Genomic DNA, 16905 nt, shown 5'->3' with positions numbered 1-16905 from the left:
TAAGTGGTACTAATCTAGCCATATTTTGAGATATTCCATAGTTCTGATTCAGCAATGAAAATAAAAATCATTTGGTCTTATTTCACCTGAGAGCATACGATGTTTGTCTGTCACCTGAAGATGCACAGTGTTTCTACTATCAGGTTAATTAAATAGTACCTAAAGCGTTAACCAAACATGGCAATTTCTACCAAATTAGCTTTCATTTGTGGCTATAATAGCTGACTTCTGTTTATGTTGTGCAGATCTATCCTGTTTAATCACCACGAGAAAACCTGAGAATATATCTTCAAATATTCTTTCATTTTGAGTGAGTGTTCAAATTTAGCACCATTGCAGGGAGCTACACTGAAAAGATTATATTGTCATCACTGAATTGCATGATTAGTTTGTTTCAGCTTCATCTTTGTGAAAATCAAAATACCATGACTTAGGAAACTTTGTCAAAGTTGTCAGCTGCTACACATCAGACATGATGAGAGAGTCAACTGGACGGCATGGTGCCGCACACTTGCAGTGATAGGCCGTACTTACGCCGAAATTTGATGCAGCGAATCTATCACTTGCGGAGACAGCGGAGGATGCCGTGGTGTGTGCGTAGAAGGCGTTGATGTTGGCTAGTAATGTGCTCATGACGGCCGGTACGCCAGAGCACATGTACTTTGATGAAAGACAGGAAAAATGTCTGCGCGGGTTGAACGACAAAAGACATCAAAGAAGTAAGAGACCTCGTCAGTCACATGGATATGTCATCAGCAAAAGTATCACACACATCCACTCATGTTTTTTCACTCTCTTATATTCATCTAGTCACATTTTATTGATATACCGGTATATTTTTATTTTAATCGTACTCTGCCACTATCATTTGCATGTAGCTTTCATAAAAAGTTTAACTCTCCTCATCTGTTCAACTAACATTCTCCATCATCTATCTTCAGGAGAAATTGGAGATACTTTTTTCCTCCTAATCCTCCTCTTTTTCCTCTTTTTTTTGGGGGGGGGGATGGGGTGGGGAGGGGGGGTCAGTTGCATCCCAGTCTCCTTCTCTTCTTCATGCCATGCGCATCTAAATCTTGTCTAACTGATCCTCTGCCAACCCAGAATAAGCCTCCCGTCAGCATCAGCTCTCCTCACAATTTCTTCATCAATCTCTGTTTCGGTCCATTACACTTATATCACTTTTTTTTTTTTCAAAAAATAAAGAAATAAACAAACATACCTCATAAAAAATACGTAATTTACTTCCTATAACATCCATGCGTACAGAGGGGAAAATAGAATGCTATGGTATGTGTTTCGTGGCGTACATATAAGAGTAAATTTATACAAAATAGACACCATGATTTGAAACAGGTAAATGAACCTCAAGAAATGCTTGATTAGCATTGAATGTCTACTGCTCTCTTTTCCAACATGACTGCCCCAAGGCTTAGTAAAAGAGAACCTCTGTAATCTACCAAGTACAGATTGTACTACTTCAAGAGGACTGCGAATACAAGCGATGGTAATCATCAGCAACTGGTTTATAAAGTTTTGCAAATTTCACTCATTGTGCAGCCTTTTTCCTCGTTTGTTCTTGTTCTTTTGTTTTGTTTTGGCTGGTACTCACGTCATTGCTTGGTAGATGGACTCGATGCCGTATCTCATGGCAAACTCATCCACTACCTCTTGGGCGGTCTCGTCGAAGTAGATCTTCCACGCGTCGTCCCCCTTCGCCGACGGCAGCTTAACGTTGCCGCCCTCCTTCATGCTGAGAAAATGGAAGAGATTCTGTGGGGTGGGGGAGAAATAAGAGTTAGGACAGAATGAATGAAACACTCACATTCTTTTAAAAAAGTTTACGAACAGAGGCAAGGATATTATTGTTAGTTCAGACTAGATTACAAAGATTACACCACGTAAAAGTTATTCCTCTTTTGCAGCAGAAAAAAAAGAAAACAATTGATGTGTGTGTGCCTTTTGTTTACGAACTCTTTATAATACTATTAAAGTGTGATTGTTGTATGTGGAGTTCTCAAAAATATCCCACTTTTCTTCACTGGAGCAATAGTGCGCTGCAAATCAAGAATCTGCTACAAAAGTGATCAAGACGTAACAACTTTGGCAAAAATTACAGGATCATTGGCCTGTAAGGTACGGAAGTTGCATTAAAGGGAAGAAAAGAGACAACAGAAGAGCGCCCTCAGGGTCTAAAAGAATGTAAAGTAATGATTTATGTGACAGGTGGTAGAGTGGCTAACCACCCACTCACCTCATGCAGGCAGGTATACTGTACGTGGTAGGGGGCCACGGCTTTCTCCTCCCCTTTGATCTCCACCGAGATGTGCAGACGTATAGCTCCCGATACGGCCGACTTGTCCGTCCGTTTCTCTGAAAATCACCACGACAACAGGGAGCAATTAATGCATAACAGCATCCGAGCTCACTGGCAATCAAGCCCATATACAAAAGACAACATTGAGGGGCTGAGAAAGTTGGCGCATGGTCCCCTCTTAACCATTTATCCTTCAATGTTGAGATTGTGTGATTAACTACATGAAGGGCAAAGTAGCTAATGCGCGACAACTGATTACAGGCGACGCTGTTTGATAACAAGATTCATCTCTCCTTTTCCGGTAATGCCAAGTACATAGTCCTTGCAGATATGTACCGATTGTACCGTGACTCATATTTTCTCAGTAGTATTTGAATGATAATCTCATTCTTATCTATGTTGTTTCCCCCCACTGGTCTGCATTGGAGAAATAGTCGGCACTGACAATAAACAGAGGAAATATAGATATACATTAGATATTGGTACTGCCAGTGTAAGCAACTTTCAAGTAATATTATGAGATTGTAATTGAGATCCCCATTAGATCTGGACACATAATTTGCATGCAGTAGAATCCAATCTGCTGCATGAAAATACTCTTTGCTCAATTTTTCCATGCAGTCTTCTTGATGGAGTACTAACCAGTACAGTCCAGTACCAGAGGTAGAATACTGTTCCCAACTTACCGAGGTTGTACCAGACGTCCATCTCACCGCTGAGCGTCCGGACCTCGATAATGGTCTGACCCAAGAAGTCGTCCGACTCTCTCGTCAATTTCTGCATCAGCTTGGACTTCAAGTCATCATCTTCATCCCTGCAGGAGGAAGAGGAGGACATTTTGTAACCACCAAAAACAACTTGTAAATGTCACTCATTGACAACCAAACCATCAAGACCGCAATATCCTCACTTCACTATAATCATGAAGAAGAAATTCCAACAACCAACATGATTGTTATCACTTTCATCATCAAACTTATCAATAAACAGCACCACTGTATTCCCCTTTAATTCTCGTCTCGACTAAATGTGTCACTGGAAACTAATGATAATTCAAGCCCTATCTGGGTAATCACTGTCATAGTTTTGCTACTACTTCAGCCATAAACCAACATAATATAAATTATAATCACTACCATGACCACCACCACTAACGTAATCATTATCAACTTCACCTGAGGCATTATCACTAGAAGCAAGTCAAGCACTCAAACCATAAGATTACCACTATCATAGCACATGTTGTCACCAAACCACAGTCACTTTCACCATCATCACTGCAGCCATCACAACCACCATCAATTCCATCACCATGGCAACTGCCATTAATCATTGACATCATCACAACATTGGAGAGGCTCTTGCTTGCACCATTATTCCAATCACCGTGACAACCATCGCCACTCACTGACATCATCACATCATCTGACGACTACATGCTTCCAACCATCACTTTCAATTACCATGACAACGATCATTAATCATTGACATCAATCATCACCACTCCACAGGACTCTGCCTTCCTCGGCACGTACGTGACTGCCACTCACCAGACTCTGACTTTGATGCGGTCCGACGAGTTGTGGCACTCGAAGAAGAACTTCTCGTTCCACTCGGGGTTGAGGTTGCGCTGCACGGTGCGCGTCCGCTTTTTGACCTTGCCCACCTGGACAGTGACGTAGGGGTCGCTCGTCCCAGTCTTGTCCTTGGCGATGAGACCCTGAGCGCTGACCACGGTGATGGCGAGCTTGGCTGACCACTTGGACGTGCCGTCCAGCACCGACTGCTTGACCGCCTTCATGTGGCCCGAGTGGGCCTGTGGCGGGACGTTGAATACCTCCCTGTGGGGATGAAAGCAATAAGGGATTTCACGGAATGAGTTCGCACCCGAGTTGGAGAGAAACCTGTTGCAGGGAACATAATTCTGGAACAACATCTCACCTTATGCCTCCATAATTGACATTCCACGTGATTTGTATGCTGATGAAACATTTCTCCAGGTGAATATTAACAAACATCACTTGATTGATCCTAGTTCATACAACTTGCAAATTTTTCAAGATACTTTGGGAACAAGCCAACACACTGCAGTGAGACAGAGTCAATCAGCAGTGAACATACGAGAACGTCAAAATATCACAGTGAAATATTGATATTGACAGTGGTGCTGTCATATTGTTATCATGTTGACTCTGGCATTGATAACTCTACTGATATTAATGGCATTGATACTGGACATTAAGTTCCAACCACATGATATGCTATGTTTTCTGCCACCATTACAGAATTATCACAAGCAAAAAACATAATGCATTCAACTGATGGATTCATAAGTTCCACATACTGTAAAACAAGGAATGTTCACAATCATTTTAATTTTGCGAATTTTGCGAGCGCCAAGATTCGCAAAATTAAAATGCACGCCAAAGTTCTTGCCTACACTACATTGTATATGCATTGAACGCCAGTGGCAATTCGCGAAAATTTCATGCCACGAAAAAGGCCGTCGGCTCTAATTCGCGAAAATTTCATGCCGCCAATGTATCATGTTTTACAGTAGATATTAAAGTGTCATGGAATTCATGTCTCACCGTATCATTTCAAATATTTCGGGCTTGTTCCTCTCCCTGATCTTCATGCGGTCCTTCATGGCCATGATGATGTTCTGTGTCTTGTCTTCCGCCCCGTGCTTGGAACTCTTCTCCGCCGCTCCTACAATCACACGAGCAAGAAACCCACATTTTTCAGTCATTCCACCGTCTTTCCGACAGCTCTTGTCGGTTTCGCGAACTTGGGTACAACAATATTGTTCAGTAACACAGATGGTGGTACACCACTTACCCTGGATATGATGGTTGTGATGGCACAATTCTACCATCCTATATCTTATATCTGCAGCAGACTGTGTGGGTGTTTTTTTTTAATTTCCTAGAGTTTAGTTAACTCTTTTCCCACAAGATTCTGATATCCCCATGCATCTTGTACATGAGACACTACATGTCCAGAAGTATTGGGTTACACTCTTCAACAACACTTCGATGTGTTCTGTTCAAGTGCTTTGATTGGCCGACTCATAAGGGGCGAGTGTGGATCCCTCAAGTATCTTTAAGCTGCCCCTGGCGAGACTCCATGTCAAATTGCTACTTTAAAAGATGCACTGTAAGTGACTGCAGAACACAAACAGCGCTCTCACTATTAAAATACAACATTTTTGGTTGACAACATCCATGGCTGTCTGATTAATAGTCTTTCTAGAAAAAAAAAACTTGTTGAGAAGTCATGACATAATACCACTCGTGAACTAATAATCACATGAACTGCCTTCTACAATTCTGATTCATTATCCTACATTTTTCATTGTGATAATCTGTGCGTGACGGATCAAGCGTGCATATCACGAACATGTCTTTGTATCTCACATTTGTGTGCGTATCACAACACAATTCGAGGCTGGATGTACACTAATCAAATAAGCTCTTCTGATTTCCTTTATGGAAGAAAGTGACTCCAAAATATGCAATACAATTCTTAAAATGGCAAACAAAAACACAGCATGTTTGACTTACACCAGATGGTATCAATGACAAATGAATAAAAACATTATACACTCAAAATTAAAAAGAAATAAAAAAACAAAAAGATCAAGACAACATGAGCTCCACATGCATAAAAGAAGCAACAAAATAGTTATCTGCAATGGAATATGAAAAAGCAGTCACTCTAATATGGTTTATGAAGAAAAATACGCACATTTTCTTGTGCAACTATAAATTGACATTCTCTGGAGAGCAGCTCATGCAATGAAAGGCATACCCAATATTAGAACTGATTGAACTATTGCAGTAGACGGCCACAGGAAAAATAAAGAAAAAAGGTAACAACAACAGCGACACCCACAAATGTGAAATCCTTCTCTAAAGAGGCCCATTCAGATGTGACACCATGAAGCATATTCTTGAAGACAGCGCTACATTATTTCCGAAAAATGTGACTGACTTTCCATTTCTGAATCTTACTACATGTATATCAGAGCAGCAATTTTTGTGTGCTTCTGTGGCAGCATTAACTGCCCTCTAGCTAAGATGAGCCATACACAGAATTAATCATGATTACTGGCTTATAGAATACCTTCTTTACTTAAAAATTTAGATATGTAAAGAAACCAAGCTCCAATTATCGTTCAATGCATCCCTGTATATTTGAAATCTCAATTGCAAGTTGTAAAAGTGCCATCTTCTTTTTCTTTTGATATACAAGTATTTTTTTTTTTCAGAATAAAAAGGTTTGCAATATCAGTAAGAGAAACATGCATAGCAAATACAATATCCCTTTTAACAACAACAACAAAAAATAACCGGTAAAAGTAATCAATAGCATGACATGCTAAGCATCATGTTTATTTGATTATTCTCAAACTTTAGACAGAAAGAAATTCACAAAACAGCAACACACAGAAACAAGAAATGAGTAGCATAGTGGAGCACAAGCTGAACATTGCAACATTTGCACAACTTCTGGGATATATTTGGATGGTCCCTTTTCCTATAAAAACAAGATAATAAACTTCATGTTGCAAGTTTGCCTCTACCTGCTTGCTTTATTTGTAGACTTGGGATGAAACACAATAAGCAGATGCCTGGGAAAAAGTGGCAATATGAAATAACCACACTACAGAAGAGCATAATATGAGTCAAGCAGCAGTACACTATTTCTAATGTATTTGTTTGGTTCATCATCATTATCATCACCATTTAGTGCAACACAATGTATGTAAACCAGTTGTACATCTGTAGCAAGGTGGCCCTTGACCAAACTTGCTTCTTTCCAGACCAGAAATGCAGCAAGCTGATCACAGAATCAGAAGGCATACAAACATGATAGGACAGAGACAGAAACATATGGTCTTGTTGCACTCTATCTATCAGTTATTTGAATCATCTTTCATTTCAATTTTCTAGCCACTTGTGCATGATGCTAAACTAGATGATGAATTTACAGTTGGCCTCAGTCAACCAGGGGGGCATTTCATGAAGCATTTTGTCCGACAACTTTGTCGGACAAACTTGCTCTCAGCCAATCAGATGCAAGGATTTCAGTAGCTTGTAACAGTTTTTCAGAAAAATATCCGACCAAAACGCTTCATGAAATGCCCCCCTGTTTATATGCAGACCTGAAAATGCAGTTAACCGACCAAAGAACCACTGGGCACAAAACCGACAGAGAAGAAAAAGGAACACACTAGATATAGGCTATATCTGCACTTGTATGAGAATTGATATGATTAAAAAAGAAAACAGCAACAGAGAAAACTGTATGGTATGAGACATATCTTTTGTTTGGACTTCATCTAGAAATCTCTTGATTTGGTGCATCTTTCAATAGCAGCATGCACTTTTCTCAGCACTCGAACACACCACACAGGGATACATTGGCAGTACAATCCAGCATCGCGCCCAGCTCCCATCAGCTCTGCTGTTAAGCATCTGCAAAGCAGCCAATCCAAAGGAAATCTCCTCCCCATCCAAACATTGAAACCAACACCCATCAAAACGACAAGACTTGAACTCCAAATCCAGCAAACCACAGGCCTGAATGTACCTTACCACAGGACTCTGTACACTCCAAAGTCTCCTCAGGCTGTTGGCTGACGAACATCCACTGACATCAAGAATGAAGTACACCGCAAGGCATCAAGCCATTTTGGGTTAACAGGAAACTTGTGTGAATTTGAAGTGTGGAAAGATAGTAGACTTAAGATCTTTGCATGACAAGCCAGTCAAGTGAAAGGGTATTTCAAGGTATTTCTCATCGATATCTCTAATTCATCATGAATCATTTGTGAAGCGTTCTTGTGAATTCTGGGATAAAGGAACATGGACGGATGTTAAAAAGTTTGTTTTTCTTCTGGTGTACAAACTCAATATCATGTAAAGGCATTGATCTACACTTTGATAGTCCTCTTCATGTTGTACATACACACAGACATATGCACAAAAATTAGGTAAAGCTACTGGAGTTACTGCTCCTTGAATGCTTACAAATTTGCTCTGATAGGAAAGTATGTTTGATTGATTGATTGATTGATTGATTGATTGATTGATTGATTGATTGATTGATTGATTGATTGATTGATTGATTGATTTATTCATTTTTTCCCCATTTTTGGGGGGTAATATAAAGCTGGGCAAAGATGTTTTTGCTTTTTTCCTCTGATCAATGGACTCCAAATCTAAAGCATGACATGCAGTAGCAATGGCAGCAAATTTTAGTCTTCTGCGCAACAAAGTGATTTATTTCCGGAAACATCCGTTATATATATTCCCAAGGAAAATGAGGTGGTCCCTAACAAGAAGGTAAGATTACTCAAAGGAAATATGAAGTAGACCAAGATGCTCAGCCCAAAATATAAGTAAGAAATAACAGATTCTCATTCAAACCGTAAAGTTCAAATTGGGTTTAATCCAAACTACTCAAAACATGATCATGATCACCTATTAATCATGGGTTTAAATGGAAAGACCTCATTAGCATTCTTGCCCTGAAAATAAAAAATGAATTTGGACATTAACCTACTACATGCCTTCTAATCAATTTCTTTGTAGTATTACAGCAGTAAAGATTTAGAAGCTTTTGGTTATGTAATTTATGTTGCACAATTTCTACTTGTTCAAAACTTTTTGGGGGGCAATATAATTCAGTGGTTACCTTTTTGCACCATAATGATTACCTATTACGTATTTCCATCACAAATATACTAGTCATTTTCCCCTGCCAATAGATTGATTTTTCTATTTAGCTTTGATTGACAGCGAATGATATCAAGCTTTCAGCTTTAAAGGCTAGTAAAGCTAGTGCAAATTTCACCATTCTTCGACATCAGCTCCAAGTCTTTATGATATATTGAGTGATGAAAACAAATGAAACTTATCAGCATTGCATGCTGAAATGTCGGTTCTAGTATTTAAAGATGCAAAGAATCAGCAGATGAAATGAGAGTAGCAGTTTTAATGAAGAAGATGGTTAGCTTTAAAAAAGAAAAAGAACCACCTACTGCTTGGTGGTACGTGATGTGAAAGTGAAAATGACTATGAATTAATTTCATAGATTGATTTCCCTTTTTTTCCATCCCATCTACCTATTTGCACTTTGACATGCAAATCTTTGAGAGTGCTAATGAACAGTGTATTGAAAATCTGATGTGGATGAAATAAAAGAAGAAAACATACTTGACTACTAGTTTGCAAAGAGCTGGCCCTCAACACCCCTTGAAAGAACCAATGAGCGATATGACAAATGAAGAAATGACGCAGGACAGGAGAATAACGGGAAAGTGAGAAAGTCTGTCGTCCCTTGGAAAACCAATCAAAAGTGATTTATAGTGGAATGCAAGTCTGAGAGTCTAGACTGAGTTGGAAACTACTGCAAAGAGAAGTACTGTAGAACCTTCGATTTCAGGCTGCAAGGCAAGCGGATCCCACCACCGACAGAAGTTACCATCCTCCGGCTCCTCATCCACTACCGCCCATTCCGCATCAATATCTCCTATCTCCTCCTCCTCTGTCATGATTCCATCTTCATCAACCTCCTCCTCCTCCTTTCTCTTTTCCTTCTTCTTCTTCTTCTTTCTCTGCTTCTCCTCCCCTTCCTCCTCCTCCTCCTCCTCTTCCTCCACCACCGTGCTAAAATCTTCAGTGTCCTCCGTGACCATCATCACGGCAAAACGGTCCGCCTCCTCTTCCAGACTACGGTCCGCATCGGGCGACCTGTGACCCCAGAGGATGGCGGGGATCATGACCATGTGGTGGACGGCCCGCACCAGCCAACACGGCCGCCACTCATCGCAATCACATGCACGTTGGGGAAGCGGAGAATTAGGAGAACGTACCAAACAAACAGAGAACACAATGATTTTTAAAGGTAATAAAGCAAATTTTCTTGGCATCCGGTAATTGCAAAATGTTTAGTAGGGACAACTATGCCCTCCCGTGGACAGTTTTACTATGCAGCTTTGGACCTTGTTGAAACCAGGGTGGCATTCAATGTAATGGTGCGCCAATAGTACTAGCCACAACCACATTAAGATGAAATCTTGTCACAAAAGAAAAAAAAATACAACAAGATGCTGTTGCTGAGAATTGCTTTACATATATCACTGTGATAAATCTTTTATTGGAAGGGCAGGGAAGGGGGAGATTCTCAAAAAGACTGAGGTAGAAGGGAACTAACCTACTAACCATGAAGCCTTTTGAAATCGAACATTTCCACAGCTTTCTGTTTTTGTTGTTTTTATTATCAAACAATTTTGTCCAAATGTGGGGTGGAAAATAATCAACCTGATCGTTATGAGATCCTTAACATCTTGTGAGGAGGCCGCTTGATACCGTAAAGAGGGTCAGAATTTCATATCTTGCCTAGATGTCCTTGTAAACACCTAACAGCATTATCATTCCAGGTCATATTCAACTTTGCAACTTTGACCCACCAAATATCATCAGGCAAATGCAGGTCAAATTCGCTAATATTTCTCTCAAGTATCTAATCCTTTTTATGTCTAAATAAATACATATCTATTTAACAAGTGATGATTATATTGAAATTTTGAAAAACAATATTCCATGCACAATATACAAAATAAAAAGTGTATACTTCTCAAAATTATATAAGCAACATATGTGCAAATAAATCCTGATATGTGTGGCATACTATCAATCTAATATTGACATCAATTCCATGAATGCAACATCTAGACATACATATAACATCAACAACAAGAGAATTGACAAAATTGGACACAATATATCTTGACACAATTCAAAGTTATATCAAAGCAATGAAAAATTAATGCATCTTTCAACATAAAACCAGGCATGGATGTCATTAAACTTAACACAGTTGTCAGAAATGAGAGAAAAGTTGAAACATATACACAATTTAAAAGATGTTTGAACAAAAAAAAAAAGAACAAAATAGCATCTGGTGGAAAACAGCGTGCATCATTTGCTGATACAAATTTGAAATGAAGAGAGAGTAGCGCATGGAATAAGCAAGGCCAACAGCAAAACAATCAACACTACACTGTATTAATTTGTTGTCAACTAGAAAATTTGCACACTATAAAAAAAAAAGAAGAAAGTCTTAAACATCACAATTTTTCCACTTTTGGTACAAGAAATGACTACTGCACACAAAGTTGGGACTGACCACTATTTCATATTCACACATCAAATTTAATATTTTGTTCAAACTACATTTTGTCATGTTTGTCTTCTTGTTATTGTTGTCTATTCAAAAGTGAAAATGCTAAAAACAAATCAATTTAGACTGAATCACCTCCCAAAAACTTTCAACATCATTTATTGCTCAATTGATTATGATTTGGGATTTGGGGACATTATGGTGCAAGTTCCTATGAAACAAGATGGTCTCCCACATTTTTTCTTTTCTCTTGTCAAACTGTTTTTCCCAAGACTATGAAATAATGTGTTTCATAAAGTAAATCGCTCTGAACTGTAGGATCATACTCTGTACCATTCCTTTGCTATGTATTAAGGAAATTTATGTTTAATGAATGTTTGATAAACCAAAAGGAAATCAAATCAATTGGAATTCTGCAGCTACAATTTGAATGTCTGGATTTACTTTCAGGATGGATAATACTTGTAAGCATTCTGAAGACTGCCACTCTTTGGAATTCCAATGTCAATGTTATTTAGCAGAGAGTCTATCCCCCCCCCCCCCAAAAAAAAAAAAGAACAAAAAAAGAAGAGATGAATAAATCTCTGAACTTTATGATAGGACCAAGATCCCTAGTACATGTATGTATATGTGTGCAACAAACTCACAGTAGGACACACAGCAACAGAAAGAATAGACATTCTGTGTGTGTGCGTATATGTGTGTGGTGTGTGTGTTTGCTAGTGTAAGTGGTATGTGTTTTCTGAGTTAAATTCATACCCTTGGAAGAGCTACAAAGAAAAGATTATAAAATGCAGACTTTCTAGTAGCAAGTGCTACAGCCATACACGCATGAAGAAAATATGCACTAAGATTTAAAAGACGCATGCTGAATAAAAAACTTGTCAGTCAAACAGCATGGCAGAGAAATTGTCTAGTTAAAGAGGAGCTATGCAAGCCTAGAACTTAACCTTTCAGGTGAAAATGAAGAAACACAAGTCATCTTAGTGGGTTTGGGAGGGGGTATCTAGGGTGTATCTTAAAGGGAAACAAGCAGCAAACTTGATGTGGCACATCGATCGTGGTACTTAGTAATAATTAACTTCTTTGCCCCCGCTACATGAATGCCTGTGTGCAACGCAATGTTGCACTGTAAAGTTACACAATATTTGCAGTTACCGGGGCAACAGACCGGAAGCTCAGGGCTGTCTGGCTTGTAGCCTGGCTGTTGCCATAGAAACTGCATCTATTGTAAAACTGTAACTGCCATGGAGCACTTCATGGAGCAGGGACCGAGTGAAAGGCTGCCGCTGCATTCTAGAGCTTTAAGGAGCCACATGGCAAAAAAAAAAAATGATGGGGAGTAATCAGCGAAAGATGAAGCCAAGATTTGGGTTGGAGCATAAGGGGTAAAAGAAAGTGTATGACGATCTATCGGGGGTAGTGATAGATAGGTGTGGTGTTGGTGGGGGGCGGGGGAGGAGAGAGAGAGAGAGAGAGAGTGTGAGTATAAAGGGGGAGAGTTGAAGGAGAATGAGATGGGAGGGGCTGGGGGCGTGGGATGCCAATGAACCAATCACATCGTTTGTGGTCTACCTTCTGCCATCATTGAGGATGCCCACCTAGCCCGGTCTGTATAATCAATGCACACACACACGACACATCAAAGTGAGTCAGTTTTCATTTGGGTAGGGGGAGGGGAGGAAATACATTGCATTTAATCTCATGAGGCAGAATCGCTCAGACTGATATTTTTCATAACTTTGTCCTGGACCTCAAAAGGAGGCCATGAAAAGAAGAAAACCCACCAAATCAGTGTGGGGGCAACACAGATTTGAAGCTTAACCCTTTAATTTCCAATCTCTGTGAATTTTGAATAGAAGGTCAATATCCTTAACTGATTTTACTCTACAGCAGACTTCTAGACACTACTTGTTCCCTTTTTATACTAGTTTTAAGAGCATCTAATAAGGTGCCAACAAATCTCATCCACAGTTACGAAAAAAAAATTAGAGAGATATGCGTTGCAAATCATTGAATGAAAATTTAGCAAAATATAGATAGATGGAAGCGCAGGTGACAACTAAAATGTGATTGGTTTATTGTGGAATGGGCACATGGAATAGTCAGCATTGGGGAAAATAACAAGGGGGAGGGGGTGGGTAAGGGTGGAATTAAAAAATTGCAGAAAACGGTGAGGTAAGAGATAGTAAGGAAGTTTGTTTCAATGCTTGTTTATACCTTTTGTTTTTCGAATAAAAAATTAAAAAGGACTTACTGTTCTTCTTAGTCATGAAAACTGCAAACAACAAACACAGAACAAAGATAGGGGTTTGGGATGTGACATTACGACGGGATATTTCCCCCCTTGTTCGCATGCTCCGGTGTCTACCGTTAGTCCCACGCTGTCGTAGAAGGAACGCATGCTTGTGCGATCTCCACATCAAGACAATATTGGGATGGGTGAAATGTTACAAATCAAGACCACAGATGTTTTTTTTTTTTTTTTTTTTTTTACACAGACATTCCTCCAACTTCATGGTCAAACTTTTTAGCATCCTAAAATGTATGTTTCGGTCAAGCTGCTTGACCATTAAACTCATTCCCTACAAGATTCTGGAATCCCAACAGATATTGTACAGGGCTTACCACTTTCCCTGTATGCAACGGGTCAGTTCCTAAAATGTTAGTGTCTAAGATGTATTATGTCACATATCCTACTAACACACAAAACACCAACAAACATGAAAAAGCGGTTATCATAATTAATGATGATGAATTACATCATGCTCTTTTTTTTTTCTTTTTCATCCTTTAAAGCAATTTTCCCCACCCTGGAATCATTTGGCTTGATGTTCATTATTTACACACAATATCTTGTAGGTCAATGAATAATCATCCTGAAGAAGAAATAAGGTATATGTACCTGTCAAAGATCAAAGATCATTTGCAAACATTGACTACTGTGCTGACAGAGAAACTTGAATATTGTGAATCAACAATAAATCTGAGGTGGTGTAGCCCATGAGAACTGAACCCCCCCCCCCAAGACAGAAACTTAAGCTTTAACAGAAGCATGGAGAATTGATGTTGACAGAAATGTCTTTGAAAATAGTTAAATTCAGTGCCCTCATTCTAATGTGGAATTCAGTTGCAGCAGATTTCTGGGTGGCCTCATCACTGGCTCTACAAAGACTCCTTCCACAAATGTGAAAGTTATGAAAAAAAACAAAAATGTCAGCACAATGTTGAGACATGGACTCATGGATGTTTAACGAGATGGAGACAATACAAGGAAGCAGTAGCGATGAGTTGTCTTTCATGCCATTATGGGAACTTAAATCCTCAGCTACAATTAATGTACGTATGTGTATCAATTACTGGTACAAATCAAATTTACAGAGACTAAATGAGATAACTAGAGATACGGGGCAAACTCCTTTCCTGAGACAGACAATACGCTACACACTCTATCTTGATTCCGTTTTGTATTATTCAATAGTAGGATTATTAAGAAGCTCACAATTGTATTTCATCAATATCAATACCACGATAAATATTCAACTTCAGCAGAACATGATTGATAATACAAAAGACAAGGAGGAAACAACTTCACGAGAGATTGATGCTCATCACTAGAAGAGATTAAAACTTTGGTCAATTTCCATGCTTTCTTTTTACTGATCAAGAAGTAATGATACAAAGGGGAAAATAAATAATGAACAAAGACAACATACGAATGCTAAGAAATGACTGGGGCAAGCTCGGTGCTAGCATTCAGGAAGTTGGATAAGTGTCAAAACGTTTGGGGCCGGAAGAGGGCAGTTAGTCGATCAGTTAAAAAAGAAAAAAAAAAAAAACATATCCAAAGGAAGGGGGAGACTGATTTTAGGAGGGGGTCTGTTGTTCTCACATTCTTTGATAGAAAACACTGGGTTGGACTGGAGAAAGAGCAGGGAGGATGAGAGGAGGTTTTCACTCTGATGAGAGAAGAGAGACTGGTCATGGCTTTAATCGTCTTTTGTGTTTTCTTTTTGTCAAACTGAGAGGAAAAGAAGGCAGCCTTGGAAGTTTGGGGCCAAATCATAGATGAGGGCACAATCCACTGAGAATCACACTGAATATCAGCCCAAATTAACAGTGTGTTTAAAACCAAACAGGAGGGGGGGGGGGGGGAGGAATAAAACATGGCTTAAAGATATTTGATTTGTCAACAAAAATGTATTTTGTCTAACCGGTATAATACATACGTCTTTTGCATTGTACCACCATTTCACTGCATCATTTTGTGGAGGCTAGCTTTTTAGGGAGTCCCTATTTCAATATAGGAGAGTTTTGCAGCGTGTAACTTGTTTCAAAGTAAAGTTTGCCAGATGAGCGGAAATAAGGGGGGTACAGTTTAAGGTGCGGCCAGTGTCTTGTGGTAGCCACGACTGTTTGAAACTTACGCTGGAGGCAGTCGGCATTCAGCAGGTCCTTGCACTTCTCGTGACACTTGACCCCGCACTCGGTGCAGCGTACGCCCTGGCGGGCGATACCCCAGAGCAGCCCCTCGCACTCGTAGCAGTAGGTGGGGGCCGTGGCCGTCCAGATCTCAAAGTTGTGGGGCGTGGTGCTGGAGATTGGATAGATCAGGGCCTGTAGGGTTTTCTTGTACACGTGGCTTTTCTGATGATTGCATGATAGAAAAAAAATGGAGGGAAACAACAGAGAATATACATTCAACAAGTTGTGATATCTCCCAATCATTTGTCTTCTTTTCCAGTACATTTATCAATACAATCCTCCTCTTCAACTTCCACCCAGTTCTGTTTTGAGAGATCAGCCTTGAATATATCTATATCTACATCTTTGGTTTTTCTGTATGTAACATATTTCACACCTGAATGAACCTGATGAGCTTTCCAGATTAGGTAGCTCATTGAGTGATCACTTACTCCATTGTGTATAACGCCATGCGATTTGATCATCTCAATGCTATTTGTTAGCATATGATCTATTAAAGAAGCTGTTTTGTTTGTTATTCTGGTACATTCGCTGTAATTGACGAAATGCAAAGAATAAATACTATTAATCTGTTTGTATCGATTCACAACATAGTCATCTACCTCCTTACTAATGTCGAGATTTATATCTCCCATAACAATCAGATGACAATTGATGCTTTCGGTGAATTCTAAGAATTGTTCATATTGATCTAAAACATCACACTTAGAGTTCGGAGGTCGATACCAATTTGTTAGTAATATAGGTTTGGAATTTTTGATGCGTAAAAGAATAGGAATGGCTTCCAAAACAGAAATAGGAGAGTCATTCAATAAATCAAATTCTAAACTGTTATGTACATAAAATGATACACCGCCACCAGACCTGTTGCGATCTTTACGAACTATGTTATAATGAGGAATCTCAAT

General features: G+C 39.4%; 1 protein-coding gene across 6 annotated transcripts in view; it reads right to left on the bottom strand.

Moving 5' to 3' along the window:
• LOC139741709 (protein unc-13 homolog B-like) overlaps positions 1-16905 on the bottom strand; it is a 267252-nt gene that overhangs the window by 18769 nt on the left and 231578 nt on the right. For 4 of the 6 annotated variants that reach the window (XM_071652293.1, XM_071652296.1, XM_071652295.1 and 1 more), the window contains 8 exons: positions 15940-16159; positions 13770-13790; positions 4909-5029; positions 3868-4158; positions 3004-3131; positions 2255-2373; positions 1613-1773; positions 535-685 (listed from right to left, as the gene is read on the bottom strand). In XM_071652293.1, the coding sequence (XP_071508394.1) occupies positions 535-685; positions 1613-1773; positions 2255-2373; positions 3004-3131; positions 3868-4158; positions 4909-5029; positions 13770-13790; positions 15940-16159 (1212 nt within the window). The remainder of the gene's footprint in view (positions 1-534; positions 686-1612; positions 1774-2254; positions 2374-3003; positions 3132-3867; positions 4159-4908; positions 5030-13769; positions 13791-15939; positions 16160-16905) is intronic. The other 2 variants (XM_071652294.1, XM_071652297.1) reach the window with 1 other exon arrangement.

Source organism: Diadema antillarum, unplaced genomic scaffold, assembly GCF_040938485.1.
Source record: "Diadema antillarum isolate AM-2024a unplaced genomic scaffold, OU_Dant_1.0 seq00000946_RagTag, whole genome shotgun sequence".
In the NCBI taxonomy this organism is placed as follows: Eukaryota; Metazoa; Echinodermata; class Echinoidea; order Diadematoida; family Diadematidae; genus Diadema; species Diadema antillarum.
This window is presented reverse-complemented; position numbering and strand designations above follow the sequence as displayed.